Source organism: Typopeltis vanoorti, chromosome 20 (assembly GCF_054136105.1).
Source record: "Typopeltis vanoorti isolate ZY-2024b chromosome 20, IOZ_Tvanoo_1.0, whole genome shotgun sequence".
Lineage (NCBI taxonomy): Eukaryota > Metazoa > Arthropoda > Arachnida > Uropygi > Thelyphonidae > Typopeltis > Typopeltis vanoorti.
Window position 1 is genome coordinate 7,326,368 of NC_143568.1, and position 21,735 is coordinate 7,348,102.

General features: G+C 35.2%; 1 protein-coding gene across 1 annotated transcript in view; it reads right to left on the minus strand.

The window, feature by feature from the left end:
- Positions 1 to 350: 350 nt before the first annotated feature.
- LOC150095215 (tyrosine-protein kinase Fyn-like) overlaps positions 351 to 21,735 on the minus strand; it is a 269,513-nt gene continuing 248,128 nt past the window's right edge. The window contains exons 12-13 of the mRNA XM_090410832.1: positions 20,152 to 20,283; positions 351 to 2,719 (exon numbers count right to left, since the gene is read on the minus strand). Of these exons, the coding sequence (XP_090266958.1) occupies positions 2,505 to 2,719; positions 20,152 to 20,283 (347 nt within the window). The 3' untranslated portion in view covers positions 351 to 2,504. The remainder of the gene's footprint in view (positions 2,720 to 20,151; positions 20,284 to 21,735) is intronic.

Genomic DNA, 21,735 nt, shown 5'->3' on the forward strand with positions numbered 1-21,735 from the left:
AGAAGCACAGCTTGATTTGAATAGCATGAAAATTTAACTGTAGAAAATGTGGTAAATTTGAAATATTTTAAGCTTGAATTTCATGCTGTTCATTTTGGGAAGAGAAGTACATCATTTATGCATTAATGCTAGATAATTAAATTAAATGAATCATCATTTCCAATAACCCTCAACAATACCAACTTTCAAACTGCAAATAAACAATAAATGTGCAGCTGTAGTTGAATATAGCACTGCAACTGAGTCTGAAATCAAATAAGGGACAGAGAAATATGGGATATTTCTATATATTCCTGTTTCTATTATAATTCATTTATGCTTAGTATTAAAAGAACTCACAAATAGCAAACTTCATTCTTGAATATTTCCATTTCAAATATGAATACAAAAGACAATGTGGAATGTTTTTTTTTACAGATTTTTTTAAATTGTTAAAAAAGTGAATGCCAAAGATGGCCTTAATTTATAATTATTCAACTTCAGTCAGCATTTTTTTTTAAATTTTCCTCTGTACATTACACCTATGTATTAATAACAATCGGTCTGCTATATCATTCAATACTTTTTAAAAAATCATATTTTTCCATAATAACACTCATTAAAATATACCTTATCTCCCTCTTAAATGGCACTGCTCATTAAAAATATATATATATATATATATATTTATTTATTTATATAAAAAAGCAGAACATAAAAGCCATTTCTTAATCTCACAAACTTATCATTGCTAACAAGGTTATTTTTGAATCGAGAAATTTTGTGAAAATTCAATAGTTCTTTGAGAATGTTTCAATGCATACAGTAAAATATTTTATAAACAGAAGTTATCATTTTTATGCAAGTATAAATACATTTATTTATATCAGTGGTGCACACACTGGATTTTCCTAAAGGAAGTATGGATGGCGGGGGGGGGGGGGGGAGGATTTATCGAACCTGATTTTCCAAATGAAATAAACATGCTCAGATTTTCTTATGGGGATAAAGGTGACCTGTTTCTTCAAAATTAATTTTTTTTTACTATTACTTATTTATATACTAGCAACTAGTGAGAGAGAGAGAGGTTCAATACAAGGGTGAAATTTCACAAATGCTTGTAGTAAATCAGTGGCACTTAGTTGTAATAAAGCATTACAGAGGCAGGGAATGGAAAGGAGAATCTGGACCTCTTGAACCACGTTCATGTCACAGATATTGGTTTACAAAATTTTCTAAAGTGATTGGTTTTTGCTGAAAATGCAGGCTGCCAGCACTGTCTATACAAAATTAACAAATGATTTTTGAGAGCATTTATACATTACAGAATTTTTTAAAAAGATAAAACTTCTCACATCTAGAAATTTCATATCATTAATAAAATAATGACCAAAAAATGAATATTTCTCAGTATTTACTAAAAATACGGTTTCAGCTGATTTGTATACATCTACAACATTCACAGTCCAATTAAAACATAACACCTGTTCGATGTTATACACTTTTGCTTTGTGTGCACACGCATATGTGCCCCATCGATTTTCTGTTCTTCAGTCGACATGCATTAGTATATACAAAAAAAAAAAAAAAAAAACTATTACAAATACTGACTCTTTAACATTAAGCTAAGAATATACAACTCTATTTGTAGATCAGCAAAATTACCATTAAAAAACCAGAAATAGCACGGCACATCAGATCACAGAAGTTAATCCACACTGTAGAAGAACGGTCCTGGTGTTAAAAAATATTCTTACAAAGTATATGCTTTTTTTTTCCTTTTTTTTTTTTTTTTTTTTTTTTTTTTCTGGGAAATGAATTACTCATGGAAGCAGTGGGTGGGTGGTTGGTCCTCTGCCAAGCCCTCTGAATTAATACACATTAACACAGGGCTTAAGTATACCTATGGCAGTGATACAAAATATTTTCACCATATATTATTTAGAGCATAGCATCATTCTGCATAACTACACATAATTAAATCCATATATTCTCTTACAATACATTAAGAAAAAAAAAGGGGCTGAGCATTGAAATAGTCACAATGTGTATATGAAATAACTTTATATGAGACCATATAAACAATATGCTGTCTTAAAAGAAACAAATTTTAACCTAACAAATAATATCATATGGAACTACATGTCAAAACCTGTATATTTCAAACAAACCAAAAAAAAAAAAAAAAAGTCACAGGGATTGCCTACTGATATTTCATATTATTAAGTGTTGTTAGATTTTCACTTTAGAAGAGAAAGTGACTTTTTCTTTAATTAACAATGATGATGTAAGTAAACAAATGATACAGATTTTCTGTTCCACCCACTCACACATTTTCTCTCCTCTCTTTCTCCCTCATATACACAGAAACTTTCTCTTAATTTTTAGAGACAAATATATAATTGCAGCTTAAAACTGGTTTGATCACAGTAAACAGAGATTGATCGTTTTCACTAGTTTCCACTACTTTCAATAAAAACAAGTCTTGAGTGGTATAACAATAGCACAGATAGTGTGTGCAGAATTCAAAATTCTTCTGCATCTTTATAACTTGGTTCTGTGGAGACAAAGTAGTCATCAAAGAATCCAAACAGGAACTCAAATGTAGGCCTTTTATCTGGGTCAGCATCCCAGCATTGCAACATCATAGTGTATACTGAATCAGGACATTCACAGTTTGTAGGCTTGGGCATGCGGTAGCCTCGCTCCACCTGCTCTATTACTTCACGATTGTGCATTCCTGGAATAAAAATGAAATTTCGTATTGTGTATATATGCACACACAATAACATTTTTTCACATTAAATATTTTAATAGTAAATTTATCATGGCTAATGCTCACTAGCTTTTGCTTAACTGTGTGGTTGAAATTTTGGTGTGCATCAATGTTTATAAAAAACTTCTTTCACCTTAGGAAATTTATTAGGATTAACAAGTGTGCTCATCACCTAGTGTGAAACACTACCACCTATCACCATCACCTAGTGTGAAACACTACCACCTATCACCATCACCTAGTGTGAAACACTACCACCTCTTTGTGTCAAGGATTTATGGTTTAGTTGACCTTTATCTCACCCAGAATACCAAATAAAGTAAAGGTTTTGAACTAATTTTCATGAATAGGATTCACAGAAACAGGCATTGAGTAGGTCTATGTGTTTATGAGGGAGGGAAGGGGAATTTATAAATTATACAAAAAAAATTTTGGAAGCATCCATGATACTGATGTTATAAAGTAAATAAAATAAAATAAAATAAAACAAGGATGTCACAGTTATATTTTAAGGATAAATCTGGATTGGTGAGGTAAAGAACTCTGCAACTAGTCAGAAAATATTTCTCTAACTAGTTGCAGTCAACAAATTTAAACATAAGTAGGCATGCTTTAAAAGAAATAAATAACAGAAAATTTACATGAAATGATTTATTTCATATAAAATTTTATATGAGATAAATGATGATCTCTTGATACTAGGGTGAAAATTCTGTGTGAAATAAATCACTTCATGAAAATTAAGCAATGTTATTTAATTCTTTTAAAATGTGAAGAAAAACAGAAAAGATACACAGAAGTAAAGGCTTATTCCAGAAGTGTTCAGAAGCAATTATGTATCCCCTCCCCAGCCTGAAATGGAATGATGGATTAAGCATTCCAAAAAAACAGGAAAGCATCATCTTGAATAACTTTAATAAAAAAAAGGCTGTTGCTATCCCTCTAAGAAGGATTCAAATAATTCTATATAACATTGTTCTAATGCCTCATCTTGCAGAAGAACTATTAACTGATTGTTACACCTGTTATCCTTTGGTTATTCAAATTTAGTTAATGTCTGCAATGAACATGTTTATTCCAAAATATCTGCTACTTATATAAATAGTACTGAACTGACATTTAAATCTCAATTTATCATTTTAATCTATACTTTCATGGATAATAGCTTGATTATATGGATTGGAAACCGGCTCTGAACAATGGGGCAGTATTTGAGAAAAGGAAAATAACCAGTAGTGTGCTGCAGGATTCTGATCGTGAGCCGTGGTGGCTGTTTAATTTGTTAATGATATTTTTATGAATAGACTGGGGATCTTCAAATATGTGCTGATGATGCAAAGTTGAAGAGAAGGAATGTTGCTGATGTTAATGTTAATTCTGTTCAGGAAGATTGAAAAAGACTTTTAGTCTGGACAAATGTGTGGGGGTTTAGTTTTAATAAGTGCAATGTATTGCATTTTGGAGTGAAGAAATACATGATCATGTATTAATGGAAATGTGCAATTATCTGGGTTAATGGATGACAGTGGACTGAAGTTTAGACGGAACACTGCAAGTTTTGCAAAGACTACACATCATGTTACTACCCAGTAGGAATGAGATGGTGGTTTTGTGATAATATAAATTGAAGATTCTAGTAGTAAGACTTATACATTGGTTAGACATAACTGGTAATTAATTTACGGAATTGACAATGCATATAAAGTAAATTAATTAAAGATAACTTTAATGAATCACTTCTATATTTCGGCAATGTCACATTGCCATCTTCGGGAACATAAAGATATGGTATGTGCACTAAGGAACTAACAAAGCAAATGAGGAAGAAAATAAGAACTAATTTTGTTCCTAAAGTCCTAATGGTGCCCTCTTGCGGGCTAATTTGGTAGTCTTGGCAGTTGGGCTGAAGTTCTCACAATGAAAGTCTCCCAAATTTGGGGCAGTTTCATGCACCCAAATTTGTTGAGGTTAGGAACGTTTTTTAGAGCTGCTGAAGATTGGATTATTTTTGTCTTCTTCCAACGAATTTTATGGTGGGTATCTAGGGCATGGTCTGCCAGCCCAGAGCGGCTGTACTGGTGAAACCGGATGTAGTCTTGGTGTTCTGAAATCCTGATATTTGTTGTTCTGCCTGTTTGGCCAAAGTAGGACAATTTGCAGCTGCAAGGGACCTGGTATACACCAGGTAGGTCTAGGGGAAGTGGTTGGTCTTTGGTAGAGCGGATAAGGGATGCCAACTTTTTATATGGTCTGTAACAGGAAGTAAGGTCATATTTTTTGAGGATATTAGTTATTTTTTCAGAGGTGCCCTGGATGTAGGGGATAGTGATAGACTTGGTGTAGTCTTTATTGTGGAGGGGGGGAGGGGGGTTGTGGTTTATAGGTTTTAGTATTTTTTGGATTTTTTTGGGGTTGTAGCCATTGGCTAAGAAAGTGTTGAGGATGTGGTTTAGTTCCATAGTCAGGGCCTTGTCATCTGAGCAGATTAATTTTGCCCTGTTATATAGTGTTTTTATCACCCCATATTGTTGTGAGGGGGGGGGGGGATTGCTGGTGAATGTATCTGCCAGTGTGGGTGGGTTTTCTGTAAACAGAGAAAACCAAAGTTCCATCAAGCTGGCGGGTGATTAACGTGTCTAGGAAGGGGAGGGTGTTGTTTTCCTCTTTTTCTAAGGTGAACTGGACTCTGGGATGTTGGTTGTTTAAGTGTGCTAGGAAGGAGTGGAGTGTATCTGAGCCATGTGGCCAAATAGCAAACACACAGCAAACAAACACATCTAACACACTCGGCCTTGATCTATGGTCGATACTTCATGACATCTCATGCACATCGGCAAGAAAGGAATTCGAAAAAATACGTAGTCGACACGTGAAAAAATACGAAAACCTGACAAAGACTTCTACTTCTGTACCCCAGCCACCACTCAACACAGTAGTCAACCTCTCGTCGGCAGTTTTAAAGCCTGAAGCACTCACTGCACTTTCACGTGGTCACAATTTCGCCCTAGCTCCAAAAAGGATACCTGCTGAAGAAATCATGATCCAAATAGAGCGTGGAATTCGCAACCTGCCTAACCACATCGCCAACAACGTGAGACTGGATGTAGTCGGTGTTCTCACGAAAGCCAAACCTCCAAAATCCAACTTATCCAAAAACGAATATACAGCCCTACAAGAATTAAAAAACAACAAAAAAATAGTAATCACCAAAGCTGATAAGGGAAGCGCCACTGTGGTACTCAATCAAAAAGACTACAAAGGTAAGCTAAATTCTTTAATACGAGACCGTACTACTTACCTCCCCATTGAATATAATCCGACCAACTCTCAGATCAGAACTATCCACAGACTCCTCAAGAAAGTCATTTCTTGGCCTGTGGAAGTCACCAACAAACTTAAACCTTATAACTCTAGACCCCCCCCCCCCCCGATTATATGGACTCCCAAAAATACATAAACAAAATGTGCCATTACGTCCCATAGTGGATGGCATTGATTCCCCCACATATAAATTAGCCAAAACGCTCACACACTACACTGGCAACACACCATCACACATAAAAAACTCGGCCCACTTTAAAGCCAGTATAGAAAACCTCACACTCCAACACACTGACATAATGGTCAGTTTTGACGTCTCCTCCCTATTCACTAATGTCCCACTCAAAGAAACCTTTGAGCTCATCCGAGCCAAGTTTCCTCCCGATATCTCAGCCCTATTTCAGTTCACAATGAACTCAGGCTATTTCGTTTGGCAAGGAAAGTTCTACAAACAGATAGAGGGGACAGCCATGGGTTCACCACTTTACCCACCCTTGGCCAATTTCTTTATGGAGACATTTGAAGAGAAAGCCTTAAACTCCGCCCCACAAAAACCCACTATTTGGCTTCGTTATGTGGATGATGTGTTTGCTATTTGGCCACATGGCTCAGATACACTCCACTCCTTCCTAGCACACTTAAACAACCAACATCCCAGAGTCCAGTTCACCTTAGAAAAAGAGGAAAACAACACCCTCCCCTTCCTAGACACGTTAATCACCCGCCAGCTTGATGGAACTTTGGTTTTCTCTGTTTACAGAAAACCCACCCACACTGGCAGATACATTCACCAACAATCCCCCCCCCCTCACAACAATATGGGGTGATAAAAACACTACATAACAGGGCAAAATTAATCTGCTCAGATGACAAGGCCCTGACTATGGAACTAAACCACATCCTCAACACTTTCTTAGCCAATGGCTACAACCCCAAAAAAAACCAAAAAATACTAAAACCTATAAACCACAACCCCCCTCCCCCCTCCACAATAAAGACTACACCAAGTCTATCACTATCCCCTACATCCAGGGCACCTCTGAAAAAATAACTAATATCCTCAAAAAATATGACCTTACTTCCTGTTACAGACCATATAAAAAGTTGGCATCCCTTATCCGCTCTACCAAAGACCAACCACTTCCCCTAGACCTACCTGGTGTATACCAGGTCCCTTGCAGCTGCAAATTGTCCTACTTTGGCCAAACAGGCAGAACAACAAATATCAGGATTTCAGAACACCAAGACTACATCCGGTTTCACCAGTACAGCCGCTCTGGGCTGGCAGACCATGCCCTAGATACCCACCATAAAATTCATTGGAAGAAGACAAAAATAATCCATCGCAGCAAGTTTAAATACGAAAGACTATTCAAAGAATCTTCAGCAGCTCTAAAAAACGTTCCTAACCTCAACAAATTTGGGTGCATGAAACTGCCCCAAATTTGGGAGACTTTCATTGTGAGAACTTCAGCCCAACTGCCAAGACTACCAAATTAGCCTGCAAGAGGGCACCATTAGGACTTTAGGAACAAAATTAGTTCTTATTTTCTTCCTCATTTGCTTTGTTAGTTCCTTAGTGCACATACCATATCTTTATGTTCCCGAAGATGGCAATGTGACATTGCCGAAATATAGAAGTGATTCATTAAAGTTATCTTTAATTAATTTACTTTATATGCGTTGTCAATTCCGTAAATTAATTACCAGTTATAAATTGAAGAGTTTGGTAGATAGGCAGAAAAAGAGATGATATAATAAAGATATTTAAAAGAGAGGGAAAGCCGCCCATGATAGTTGTGTAAAGGTATGGTGAAGAGGAATGTGATGAGATTTTTCTATAAGTAGTGGGCGAGCAGAATGCATGGGTAAATATAATATGACAAATACGCTCCTAGTTAAGCAGACCTTAACTTATTTTAAGAAAATAAGCCTTTTATGATTCTTCAAAGATGGCATTCCTTTCCAAAAATACTCTGATCTTGTGGTAAGATTTACATAAATCAAACCGGAAAAAAAAATAAATTGGAATCTGAAAAAGAGCGAACATTTCTGTGACGTTGTCCACCAATCCAAAGATAAATTAGGTGTTACCTCTCATGCCTTACACAGCAACATGACATGAGTTGTTCACCAGCTTTAGTGCCTTATCTTCACAATAACCTCCCAGCTTTTAAGAGAATATATCACGGTTAATTGTGGATTTACAATTAAGAAAGGGTACATGTGGAATTATCGGGCTGGTAAGTATGACAAGCTTAGGAGTTTGATTGGTTCAGTGCCATGGCATCTACAACTGCAAGAGCTAGAAGTTGATAGTGTATGGGAGGCTGACTGTATACCTAGAGTCCGAATAATAAATCAAGTAGGGGTTAAATGGATAAATAACACCATTAAGCTTGAGCTGCAAAAAAAAAGAAAGAACTATGGAGGGAATTTAAGGAGAAAGGTGACCGGCAGGCACATGAACGGTATAAAGCGCAGGCCAGAAGAGTAACGAGTGTGGTAAGAAAAGCAAAAAAGCATTACAAAAAAACATTGGCAATGCAGGCTAAAGAGAATCCTAAACAGTTTTTTCGATATGTTGCAAGTAAAAGAAAAAATGTATATGGCAGAATGATTTTAAAGAATGCCGAATCAGTTGATATAGTTGAGTTACTGAACAAGCACTTTGCAAGAATATATCATCCAGGTGGTGAAATTGCAGAAATGAATGAACTAATAGGTTATATGGGAATTGTGGTGAATGAAGTGAAGGTGAGTAGTCTATTGCAAAACCTCGATGTCAATACATCTGTGGGATTGGATGGTATATCAGCTCGTGTTGTACGTGAAGCAGCTAAAGAATTGTCAGTACCCTTGACCATTTTGTTTAATTTGAGTCTCGGGTCTGGGTTAGTCCAGAAGGGGTGGAAAGAGGGGAAAATAATTCCACTGCATAAAGGAGGTTCCAAGACTGCTGTTGTAAATTACCAACCGATTAGCATATCAAGAATCGTTGTCAGGGTCTTGGAGAAATTCGTCAAGAAAAGAATACAGGATTGGATAGATGAAAATGGGATATTGTATGGGGGACAACATGGTTTTGTGAAGAGTAGATCATGCCTCAGTAACTTGCTCACGTTTTATAACACAGTGACGGCTGAACTGGATAAGGGTAATGGGTTTACAGTGATTCTACTGGACCTTGCCAAGGCCTTTGACAGGATACCACATGGAACTCTAATCAGTAAACTGGAGCAGATGGGGATGGATATAGGGTTGGTGAGATGGATAAGAGGGTGGTTGATGGAGAGATACCAGAGAGTGGTTTATTCAGGAGTTGAGTCCAAAAGACGGCTTGTGACTAGTGGTGTGCCACAGGGTTCTGTTCTTGGACCACTGCTTTTCAATTTGTTCATCAATGATATAGGAATGGATCTGAGAGGAAGTGTTCACTTGTTAGCTGATGATGCAAAGTTGGGTAGAGCAATTGTGAGTGCACAGGATGTCAAAATTTTGCAGGATGATTTGGATAGTTTGGAGGACTGGGCTAGGGAAAATGGATGTCAATTTAATGTGGCAAAGTGTAAGATTATGCATTTTGGGGTGAAATAGCAGCAGTATATCACATTGGTGGAACTGTACTCCAGGAGATTGATGAGGCCAGGGATTTGGGAGTGTTGGTGGATAGGGAATTGAAGTTTAGGGGGCACATTGCAAAAGTGGCTAAATCAGCTCATCAAATCACTTAGCCTCTGAAAAATACTTTAACAAGCAGAGACAAACAAGTTATTGTTCCTCTGTATCGAGCCTTGATAAGAACCCACCTAGACTACTGTGCCCAGATATGGACGCCAGGGTTTCTTCTTGATAGGGAGGAGTTGGAGAGGATCCAGAGACGAGTCACCAAGATGATAGCAGGTCTGTGGAATGAATCTTATGAGAACAGGTTGGAGATTTGTGGGTTGCAAAAATTGGTCGATAGGCGGAAAAGGGATGATATGATTGAGACATTCAAATTACTGAAGGGTTTCTATAAGATAAATCAAGAAGATATTTTTGAGTATAGGACTACTGGTGGGAGGACTAGGAGCCATACATGGAAGCTGGGCAAGAATGTGGTTAGCAGGGGTGTTAGAGCTAGGTTTTTTACTTGGAGAGTGGTGAATGAGTGGAATAAGCTGCCAGAGTCTGTTGTGGGTGCTATGACCATGATTGACTTAAAGGCAAGGTATGATAGATACTGTGTGAATGTCGAATAGTTGTTCTTGATATGATGTTAGGGCCTCCCTCGATGAGTCTGTCGACTCCTTCGAGTTGCCCGGAATAATAATAATAATTATACAGTCATATAGTCAAAAATCAAGGTTTCATCTTGTATAGCACTCAGAAATCATCCATTTACATAGAACAGTGGTGTTCAACCTTTTTTTACTATGTGAGCTACTTTTCTATAAAAAGTTATTTGGCGATCTACTCTCTTATATAGATCACATTCCCCCAACCTGATATCTGATTACGCACAAACAACTAAAAACTTTATTTGTATATTTAAAACTTTATTTATCACTTTTAATTATTTTAATACAAAAAAAAAAAAAAAAAAATATATATATATATATTGGAATAAAATATTTATTTCTCTATTTTGGAAAACCAAAGTTAGAAAAAACAATAGATTGATTACAAACTCACAAGTTACAGGAAATGCTGGTTGATTAAAAAAAAAGTTAATGTGAAATTTGGCATTGTTTGGACCTTGCAATATTTTCACAGTCAAGTTGATATGAAGAAGTGGCCAATCGCAGACAATCATCCAAATGATCATTTGTAATTTGGTTTCTTAATTGATTTTTTATGACGGTCATATTTGAAAAAGCGGATTCTGACAAGTATGTCAATCCAAAACAAGACAGACTTTTTCGCTCAATATCAGTTAATATTGGGAATTTTTCATGCGCATACTTCCAAATGACTTCATTGTTTATTGATTTTAAATGTAAACTATTCTGAATATATATTATCTCAAGTTCTACTTCAGCTTGGTTTATATCAAACAGCCCACTAATTTTATTAAAATTTCTGTGATGTTCAAGTTTTCTTGAAATGGATTATTGATAAAAGATACAATCATTTCAGTTTTATTCAAAATCTTTAAATCTTGAATTTATTTCTTCCTCAACTAATTCTATTTCACGAATAAATTCTTTTAAATCATAGAGAAGCATTTCTTGATTTTGTTCAAAAAATTTTAATAAATATGGGAGATGTCTAAATTCACAGTCATTTATATTTTTCTTTAATAAAAGTAAGTATTGTTAGAAAGTTTTTATTGAACTTCACATGTCAATTAAATTTTTATCTCTACCTTGTAACTCTAAATTTAAATTACTTAATTTCGTACAGAAATCTACTAAAAATGATAAGTGTAACAACCATCTTTTATCACTCAATTGTGGATAAATATCTCCTTTTTCAACAAGAAAAATTTTTATATCGTTAATTAATACAAGAAATCTTTCTAAAAACTGACTTCCGCTGAGCCAGCGAACATTATTGTAGAACAGAAGTTCCCTATCATCATCTGCCTGCAATTTAAATAACCGGCATTGCAGGGCTTTTCCTCGAACAGAATTTACAATTTTAAATGTAATATCCAAAACATATTTTGTGTTTAATCTTTTACTACAGTACTTGTTGGTGAATAATACAATGGTACGTTAATAAATCTGGATATTTGTCATCGTTTTTACATAATGAAATGAAGCCTGATTTATTACCTATCATTGCAGGAGCACCATCAGTAGTAATAGACACCAGTTTAAAAAGCAGAAGTTTGTATTGTTTCACAAATTCATCAAATGCTGAAAAAATGTCTTCTCCCCTAGTCCTTCCCAATAATGGTATAATTTTCAAAAGTTCTTTACTTGAATAATCTTCAAATACCATGCAAATAAATACCATTAACTGAGCAATATCAGTGAAGTCATTTGATTCATCAAATTGTAATGAAAACGCAACACACTGGTGAATGTCTGACATTAACCTGGCCTGGAAACTTTTCTCCGGCAATTGGAACTCTTCCTTTTGGCAATTTGAAACCTTATCTGCGGCCTATAAGTAGTCTCTCTCTAGCGACGTCTCGAACCGAGAAGCTCCTTTCTGGAAGCGGGAAACTCTTCTCTCAAGCAACATGGATCCGGGCAGTCTCTCTGACGGTGACTCTGGACCGGGCGGCCTCCTCTCTGACAGCAATTCTGGAACCGGGACCCCTTCTGCTTGCTTCAGTCGCTTTTTATCAGGCCTCCTCTGAGACCTCGCATGAAGTTTGGCAAACCCCAAAGAATCGGTAGGAATCTTGCATCTTAAGTTTCAAGTTCGGCATGCCTTTGGTTCTCCTCCACTTTCTTTTGTTTGTAAGTTGCCGGCCATCGGAAAATTGTTTGAACTCTTTCTGACTGACTTTGGAGATGTTTACACTTAGAGCCTGCAAGCCTTTCTCATACATACAAGTTTCAATCACAATCTTTCTAATGCTGCCATGTACAGCTTCAACGACAAAAACATTACCTATGTTTTTAACACTCTAACATATTCTTATTAAAGCAATATATACAGTTAGCTTCAAAAGAGTTATTTACAAAAACATCTAATACAAACTATACCGAGACAAACAAAGTTTATTTTTTTTTACAATATTCACATGGGACTTAACCTAAGTAAAAAATCGATGTGTGCTTTGGAATATTTAATATTTAAGCAACAATCAAGTTTTTACACTTTGCTTATAATCGTATTCACTCGGTTCGCTGTTTGACTTCCACTGATCCAAATTAATTCATTTACCTTGACTTATAAGAAACTTACTGATTTGACAATTTTAACGAAAAATAAATAAACAATAGCAATTTACTTAAAGCAAATGAAAAATAATACAAAATAATGATAAATAAAATATTATGTTTTCAGTTTTAATTAAATTTGTAAGTAAGGAGGTCATTTTCCTGCCAAGTTGGCAGGAAAACGACCCAGAGGAAGACCAAGATATAGGTGGATTGATACGGTATAAAGTGCCTCAGACGATAGAAACATAAGATCTGATAATGTTGGAGTCTTGACAAGTAACAGACTGATTTGGAGGAAAATTGTAGATAGGAAGTTAGTAATGATGTAAATTTTTCATGTAGTACTATCATATCCTGTACACCCCTTGAGGGTACATGTCAGGAATTTGATAATGATGTTATTTTTAAGGGTAAATGTTGCCTTTTTTTCGTCAACACTTGTATACCTATAATTTTGAAACCATTGGTGGACTAAGGATATTAATTTTTACACAATCTAGAAACTATACTCAAGACATGAAACATGGAACCTTTTCAAGTAACTTCATGCTTCAATAAGGTGGTGGCTCACACCAAGTGATTAAATTCATCTCCCACTTAAAGACAAACAATCATCTATACCCATGGTACGTCTCTGAACCTGCATTCTGCTGGTTGGGAGAAGGTACCTTAATTGGATCGACCTTATAATGAGCACACTCCCAGTATTGCACTTATCTTTGAAGAATTTTCAAGGGGACTTGCTCCTTGAACTGAAATCAAAAGCTAGCAAAATAACTCGAAATCAAAAACTTGAGCATGCTATTTGAAAGCAGGAAAAAAACATTTCTCTTAGTATTATTTGTTGCTGTATAACTCTGTTAACTGTAAGTGTTAATAGATGCATGGTATGTTTATTTCTAAGTGCTCAACAATGGTTATTCCTTTGTATAAACAAACTATTTTTCAGATTCCTTAAGCAATGTTTCTTCGAGGATTTAAGCATCTGGCAATATTATGGAATAAAATGACCTAAAGAAGTTAAAAATACTTAAACTTAAGTGCTTCTTCTAAATCAATATGTGTTAACTAGTATCAGGGTAAACAAAGATCGCTCAACAAAATTAAAACCCACATAAAAAAATGATAACAGGAAATTGCATATCAATTAGAATACATGGCCAAAGTTGCTCCTCTATTTGTCAGATAAATTCATTCAAACATTTAAGTGCAGTTGGTAAATACTAATAATTTAATTACTAGGAGACACTAATATCACTCACCATCCTTGGCTTCCTCAGTTCTGTGGCCCACCCTTCAACTTGCTCAGGTGAATTAGACTTTGACCTCCCTCCTCCATACACACAACGAGGAAGAACTATTTTCATTGCTGATTTTTATACCAAATTTATTAGAACAGTCATTCGAGTATCTTGCAGACTTATACTGGATTTATTCAGAATAACATCATCTGCATAAAGTAAGAGCTAAAATTAACATTGCAAATTTTGATATCAGATTTAATACCACTTTTCTTCATAATGTGATCCATATCCTGTCCTGTCAGGGGTTTTCTCCCTCCAGGAGATTTACTACCACGTGTCTCCACCATGTCCTATTCTGCATCTCTCTGCTGCATTCTCATATGAGAGATAGGTCCAGTCTTCTATATTTTTCATCCACTCCAACCTTTGTCTTCCTCTCCTTCTCTTTCCCTCAACACTTCCTTCGAGAAGTGTCCTTTGTAGGGAGTTATGTCTCAGAATATGTCCAAAATAGCTGACTTTTCTCTTTTTAATTTCTTTCATGAGGCTCCTGTTTACACCTACCATCTCTAGTACCTCATAATTCTTCGCAGCATCCACATTTCAAAGGCCAAGTTTTTCACACTCAGATTGGAGAGTGTCCATGTCTCTACTCCGTGTAATAATGTGGACCATATGTAGCATTTGGAGATTCTTAGTCTTGTTTTCAGATTTAATTCTCTAGATGTCAGTAGATTTTTCATACTGTTGAAAGCTGATGTTGCAATTTCAATCCATTTGCTAATATCATCTTCTGTCCTGCCATTCTTTGTGATCAAGTGTGTCCGAGGTATATGTTTGCACCTGTTCTAATTTATTTTCTTTTATATTGATGTGCATTTTTGGTATTTCCTTTTCTCTTGAATTATCATGAATTTTGTCTTTTAAAAGTTGAAACTGAAGCTAAACTGTTCACTGTACTCGAGGGTTTCATCTATAAGAGTCTTGAGGTCATATTTGTTTTCAGCTAGAAGAACCGTGTCATTTGCATATCTTAGGTTATTAATATTTTTGCCCCTACAGTGATTCCTTTGAGATTACTAATTTTATTAAATATTTCTTCTGTGTACAGGTTAAAGGGAATCGGAGAAAAGACACAGCCTTGTTTCGCACCTTTCTGAACTGGGAATTCTTCTGAGGTCTCTCTCTATTTATTCTCAAAGATGCAGTCTGTTCCCAGTAAAGATTAGTTATTAGCCTAATGTCTTTTCCATCCATGCCTGTTTTTGAAAGGATTTCAATTAATTGTTCATGTTGAACATTGTCGAATGCCTTTTTGTAATCTATGAAGCAGAGGTACACACCTTTTTGTTTTTCTAGATATCTTTCTATGATGGTTCTGATGTTGAAAATATCTTCACTAGTACCTACATTTTCCTTGAAGCCACTTTGTGTATCATTTATTTCTTTTTATTTTTCTTTTATTTCTCTCAAGAATAACGTATAGGAGGACTTTTGATACTTGACTGATGAGGCTAATTGTCCTGAATGCTTCACATCTTGTAGCGTTTTTTTTTTTTTTGGAATTGGAATGAAAATTGAGTGATTAATATCTTTGGGTAGATATCCAGTCTCGTATATTTTATTGCATTATTTTGTTAGAAATTTCAGTCCTCCTTCATCGAGAGCCCTCAACCATTCTGCCAAGATATTATCTATTCTAGATTTAGTTTAATCCTTTATCCCAGTGAGAGCAAACAAAGTTTGCGCCTGAAAATATCTTCAGGACTAAATATAGTGTTGTACTATCTTATCCAGTAAGTAGTGCAACACCTAGGCAACTCGTGGCAAAGGTGGAGCAAGCTACCAGGCACTTCTAACCCAGTATCTCCCATAATGCAAAACACATTTCCTATGTGGATATGTATACTGTTATGCATTAAAGGGATTGGCCATCTACCCAGACTAGTTTCGACCTTTATTGAGGTCTCTTCAGTGGGAGCCAGGCCCAGAGCTGGAGATACCAGGCAGAAGCAGTAGCAAGTCATCTGTGCCTATGGGAGTTGCCAAAAGGTTTATCACCTTTTTTAAAAATTACTCTGGATTTAGAGAAAGATGTTGAAAATTTATTTATCACCAGGTTAGACTATAATAGATTTAGTTTAATCCTTTATCCCAGTGAGAGCAAACAAAGTTTGCGCCTGAAAATATCTTCAGGACTAAATATAGTGTTGTACTATCTTATCCAGTAAGTAGTGCAACACCTAGGCAACTCGTGGCAACATCTTTCTCTAAATCCAGAGTAATTTTTAAAAAAGGTGATAAACCTTTTGGCAACTCCCATAGGCACAGATGACTTGCTACTGCTTCTGCCTGGTATCTCCAGCTCTGGGCCTGGCTCCCACTGAAGAGACCTCAATAAAGGTCGAAACTAGTCTGGGTAGATGGCCAATCCCTTTAATGCATAACAGTATACATATCCACATAGGAAATGTGTTTTGCATTATGGGAGATACTGGGTTAGAAGTGCCTGGTAGCTTGCTCCACCTTTGCCACGAGTTGCACTACTTACTGGATAAGATAGTACAACACTATATTTAGTCCTGAAGATATTTTCAGGCGCAAACTTTGTTTGCTCTCACTGGGATAAAGGATTAAACTAAATCTATTATAGTCTAACCTAGTGATAAATAAATTTTCAATATTATCTATTCCTGCAGCTTTATGTGGTTTTAGTTTTCTGACAGTGTTTTCAACTTCACAGAGTAAAATGGGTGGTGCTTCTACAGTCTGTTCAGGAATATTATTTCTTTGTGTATTCAATCCATTTTCCTTTTTTTTTTTATCCGTTAGAATATGGTCTCTTGAGTTTCTAATGACAGCTGCATGATTTATTGTATTTGTCCTGCTTGTCATTTCTCTGATCTTTTCATACATTTCCCTGCTTCTGTGTTTTTTATATCTATACATTTATTCTTAATCCATTCTGATTTGGGTTTCCTGCATTCTTTTTTTATTTTTTTATTCATGCTTTTATATTCAGGTTTGTTCTTTAACTTTTTTCTTTGTTCCAGCAAAGTTTGTATTTTTTCCATTTATCCAAGGTTTATTCCTTTTCCTTTTTAATTGTGGGAGTGTATTTTTGGATGCTTCATTGATGCTATTCTTGAATGTTTGCCAATTCATGTTAATTTCATCAATTAGTGTTCTATTTTCTGTGTGAGTTGTGGTGTCAGACTTGTTAAGGGATTTTGTGAATTCTTTTATAAAGCAGTCTTTAGCTTCTTGGTTGTTAAGTGAGTCTGAATTATAAGTTTCTCTTATGAATGGTTGGCTTGGTATCTTAAGTTCTATTTTGATTTTTGCAATCACTGGGTTGTGGTCCAATCCTATGTCTGCTCCAGGATATGTTTTTGTTACTTCCTGTATCTCCTTCAATTCTAACTGACTGCTCATTTACAGTTTAAAGTCCCATTTACACACATAACTGTAGAGTTTTATAGAGCTTTCCTCTTGCACATTGTCATATGTCTTTTCCAAATCAACAAAACTCAAGTACAAATCCTTGTTAAATTCCCAAAATTTCTCAGCTATTTGTCTTATTTCACTTTCTGATTCTGACCACCACTTTTTGGCCTGAATCTGGCTTGTTCTTTACCAAGTGTCCCTTTCCACAATTGTTGTTGGCTGTTTCTCAAGAATACTTGCATAAATCTTAACAAGGATGCTCAGTAGAAAAATTCCTCTGTAATTCTCACATTCAGCTTTATTCCCCATTTTATAGATGGGTTCTATGAGAGCTCTGCACCAATCATCTGGAATTCAACTCTCTGATCAGGCATTCTGAATTATGTAATGCAGCCTCTGTAAAACTTTTAAACCTCCATATTTCAGCATTTCTGGTTGAATTTCTTCTACTCCTGAACTGCATTCCTGTTGGGAATTTTCTACCATCATGCTGATACTACTTGGTTCATTTTAGCAGTCTTTTCAAAGAAATTACTCCAAACATCCAGAATATCTTTAAGTTTTCATGTCACCTTTATAATATGCGATTCCATTTACAGTACTTTTCTTCCATTGCTAAGCTTTTTCAATAGTCTCCAGAATAATTTGCCACTTTCTTGATAATTATTTTCTATGTTCTTACCAAAGTCTTCCTGTGCCTTTTTGTTTAGCAAGTTTTACACACTGCTTTGCTTTCTTACATTTTTTTCTGTATTCGCTAAGTGTACAAGCTGACTTACTCGCAAGGAACTTTCTATATGCTTTTCTTGGTTGTTATTGCCTGAATATAACATTTTGTATTTGTTGCTTAGAAAGATCTCACCTTTTTTTGTCTTCTTTATTTCAGTCATGCCTATTATGTCGATCTGGTACTTATCGAATTCTGCTAGTTCCATTTCCTTTCCATTAATAGTACCAATCCTAAGTTTTGCTGATGTTGAGTTGGGATGTGTTCTGGGATTTTTTCCATAGCTGACTTGGTGCTGTTTGGTCTGGTTCCCTGATGATAACAACGGGGGCCTTGTTTAACCAGCGACACCCCCAGATGGCATGAAATTCTGTCATGTATCATCATTTTATGTTGTGGCTACACTGAGTAAGAATACAATTTAGGACGATGCCCTAGCCCATTCTTGTCTGTACAGTATCTGGACAGATATCTAACATGGCACATAATGAGGTCAGAAGCTCTGGTCAGTTCTCCGCATTCCTTAAAAGGCTACGTGGAGGTCTCCTCCCAGTCATACAGCTTAGACCCTTAAGCAGCCCAAGAGCTGAGATTAACATCTCCAATTTTGATATCAGGTTTAAAGCCATAATGTGATCCACATAGATGATGAATAACAATGAAGATAACATGCACCCTGGTCTCACAGCTGATTTTTAAAATCAAACCATTTTGCTGTACCTCCTTCAGTTCTGACTGCAGACCTCTTAACTTAAATATGTGTCGATTATACACTGCTGGATATTATGTTTGATTTATGCCAATAATTGTAACATTTCAAACAGCTTTTCTCATGGCCCCTTTTATATGCCTTTTCTAGATACTCAAAACTTAAATAGATCCTTGTTATATTTACATGATTTCAAAACTGTCTTTGAGTGAAAATCTGATCCTGACAATCTCTATTAGGCCTGAATTCAGCTTGTTCTCCAAGTTTATGTTTTACAAGTTTTCTTGGCCCCTATTAAAGTATACCTGCATAAATCTTACCTGGAATATCCCAGCAAGGAAATTTGTCTGTAATTTTTTACATGCAATCTTTTTCTTTCTTTCTTTTTCTTTATAGATGGCTATGAGAGCCCTACTCCAATCATCTGGAATTTGACCCTTTGACCAGAGATTGCGAGCCCATCCTCTTTCTTTCTTTCAGTAGCTAGTGGATATCTACTAACAGGGTGCACCACATTAAAGTGAGGATTGGACATGTCAGAACCCCCAGGCCCCAATTGGTTCTCTATATTCTTTAAAGGCAATGTGGCAGTCTCCTACCAGTTATCTGGCTTTTACCCTTAAACAACCCAAAGACCAAAATGATAATATACATTTTCCTTTTTGAAATTTTCTTTTCAATTATTAAATTTATATAAAATAACAATTTTCATTATTTCATAATAATTAAGTAAAATTTGAGTTAGCGCAATATGGGTGTTTCAGAATCCATTTTGTTTTCCATAGTATTGTTTACCCGTCATGTTAATATCTTTGCATACATCTTGAAACCTGCATTTAGCAGATTAAATATCCCTTTAGTTGATGTAGTAATTTTTATTAGCCTCTAAGTATTATAATTTAACATAGCATAATATTATTTATTTCATTTTTATCTGCAAAATTAAGTTTCACAGAGGTCTTTCAACATGAATAAAATTTCATGATATTTGAATTTCATATATTTGAATAATGAATATCTAGGCTGTTGTTTATCTGGACTTAAAATTTAACATATTTATGCAAGCAGTTTAGAGGTAAATGAAATCTTATGCTTGTATGAAATATATAATATAACTGTACCTGGATAAGGAACTTGCCCATGTGTAAGAAGCTCATACAGCAAAATCCCAAAAGACCAAACATCAGATTTGATAGAAAATTTACCATACAGGGCTGCTTCTGGAGCTGTCCATTTAATAGGAAATTTTGCGCCTTAAATAATAAAAGATTATTAGCACTTACCACTTTTTTTTTGCATCATTATCAAAATAAACTATTTTGAACTATGTTCCTTTTCTTTTCCAAAACTGAACACAAGAATCAAACAAAATGTTTAATAATTCAAAGAAACAGTTCTGTAGAGGGCATGATTCACTATAATAAACTCAGGGTAAGAAAAAAAAAAGTATTTAAAATCTCCCCTAAGAGTGATTCTTCAGAATAAACATTTCCAAAAATGTATTGGCATACCCTTTTAAATACTTACACCAATAATTAATTATATCAATATTAGCAATAATTATATCCAATGCTTGCTTTTTTTTTTTTTTTTTTTTTTTTTTTTTTTTTTTTGTGAATGGTACACAATGGCATGGAATACTGGCACTTTTATTAACAGTGATACATGATATACGGATGTAGTATCATTTTAATTTTTCCACCTAGAAATGAATGCATACCAGCACCTATTGTATAATAAAAAAAAGGATGATTATATGTAATAATAAAAATGACTATTATTTATAATAAAAGCAAGTGAATTCTAAATTCAGTAGTGTCCTATCACAGATGGATCTGTATTATTTCTATACTTTAAGCCTTTTTTCTAAAGATTTAAAAGAACATCCAATTACTGCCCTGCACTGCATCATTCACCAGACGACAAAACAAGCAATTTAATTTTATATATAAAAATAACAGTACTTATTTGCTAAAGTACAGAGATGAAAGGCTTCAATTTGGCATAACTAAGATATCAGAGATTTAAAAGTTTTGAAATATTTTTCAGTCCATACTAGAATTAAATTTACCCTGAAGTAGAAGACACCAAGAGTATCCCGTTTCTCACGACAACCTAATGGTAGTCTACAGCTCTCTATACAGAAAAAATATACTGGAAGTGCACTGATACTGTGTCATCAATTTCAAAGCCACACATTATTAAAACTTTAGTTCATCATGCAAACATTTTATGTTCCACTGATTCTCTTTTGAATAATAAATTGTCCTTTACCAGCACTACAATCATCTTCTATGGCTACATCACCAAATTAATTGATTAATAATTATGGCCACCAATCCTTCTCTAGAAGAAGCTTCTAGAATTTCCATTATATGTCAAGGGTGTGCAAGAATGACCCACAAGACTTCTTCGCCAGATTAATCTTCAAGTTTCTTTGTCTGGTTGTGAAAGTTTTTCCCAGACTCCTCAAAAGATAAATATTCTTCACTTTCCTATTCTGTAGCTTATAGAAATTCCATGCTCATACGATCTTTCTTATTATGGGCAGACTAGTTGGGCTACTCAAATTCATTTAGAAGATCATCAAGATAACATGCTGCGCCCTGAATCTGATAGATCAAGTCTGGCCAACCATGCTATATCTACTAGACAAAGAATTCATTGGCATAAAACTAAAGTTTTACACAAAAAGTTACTTCTTA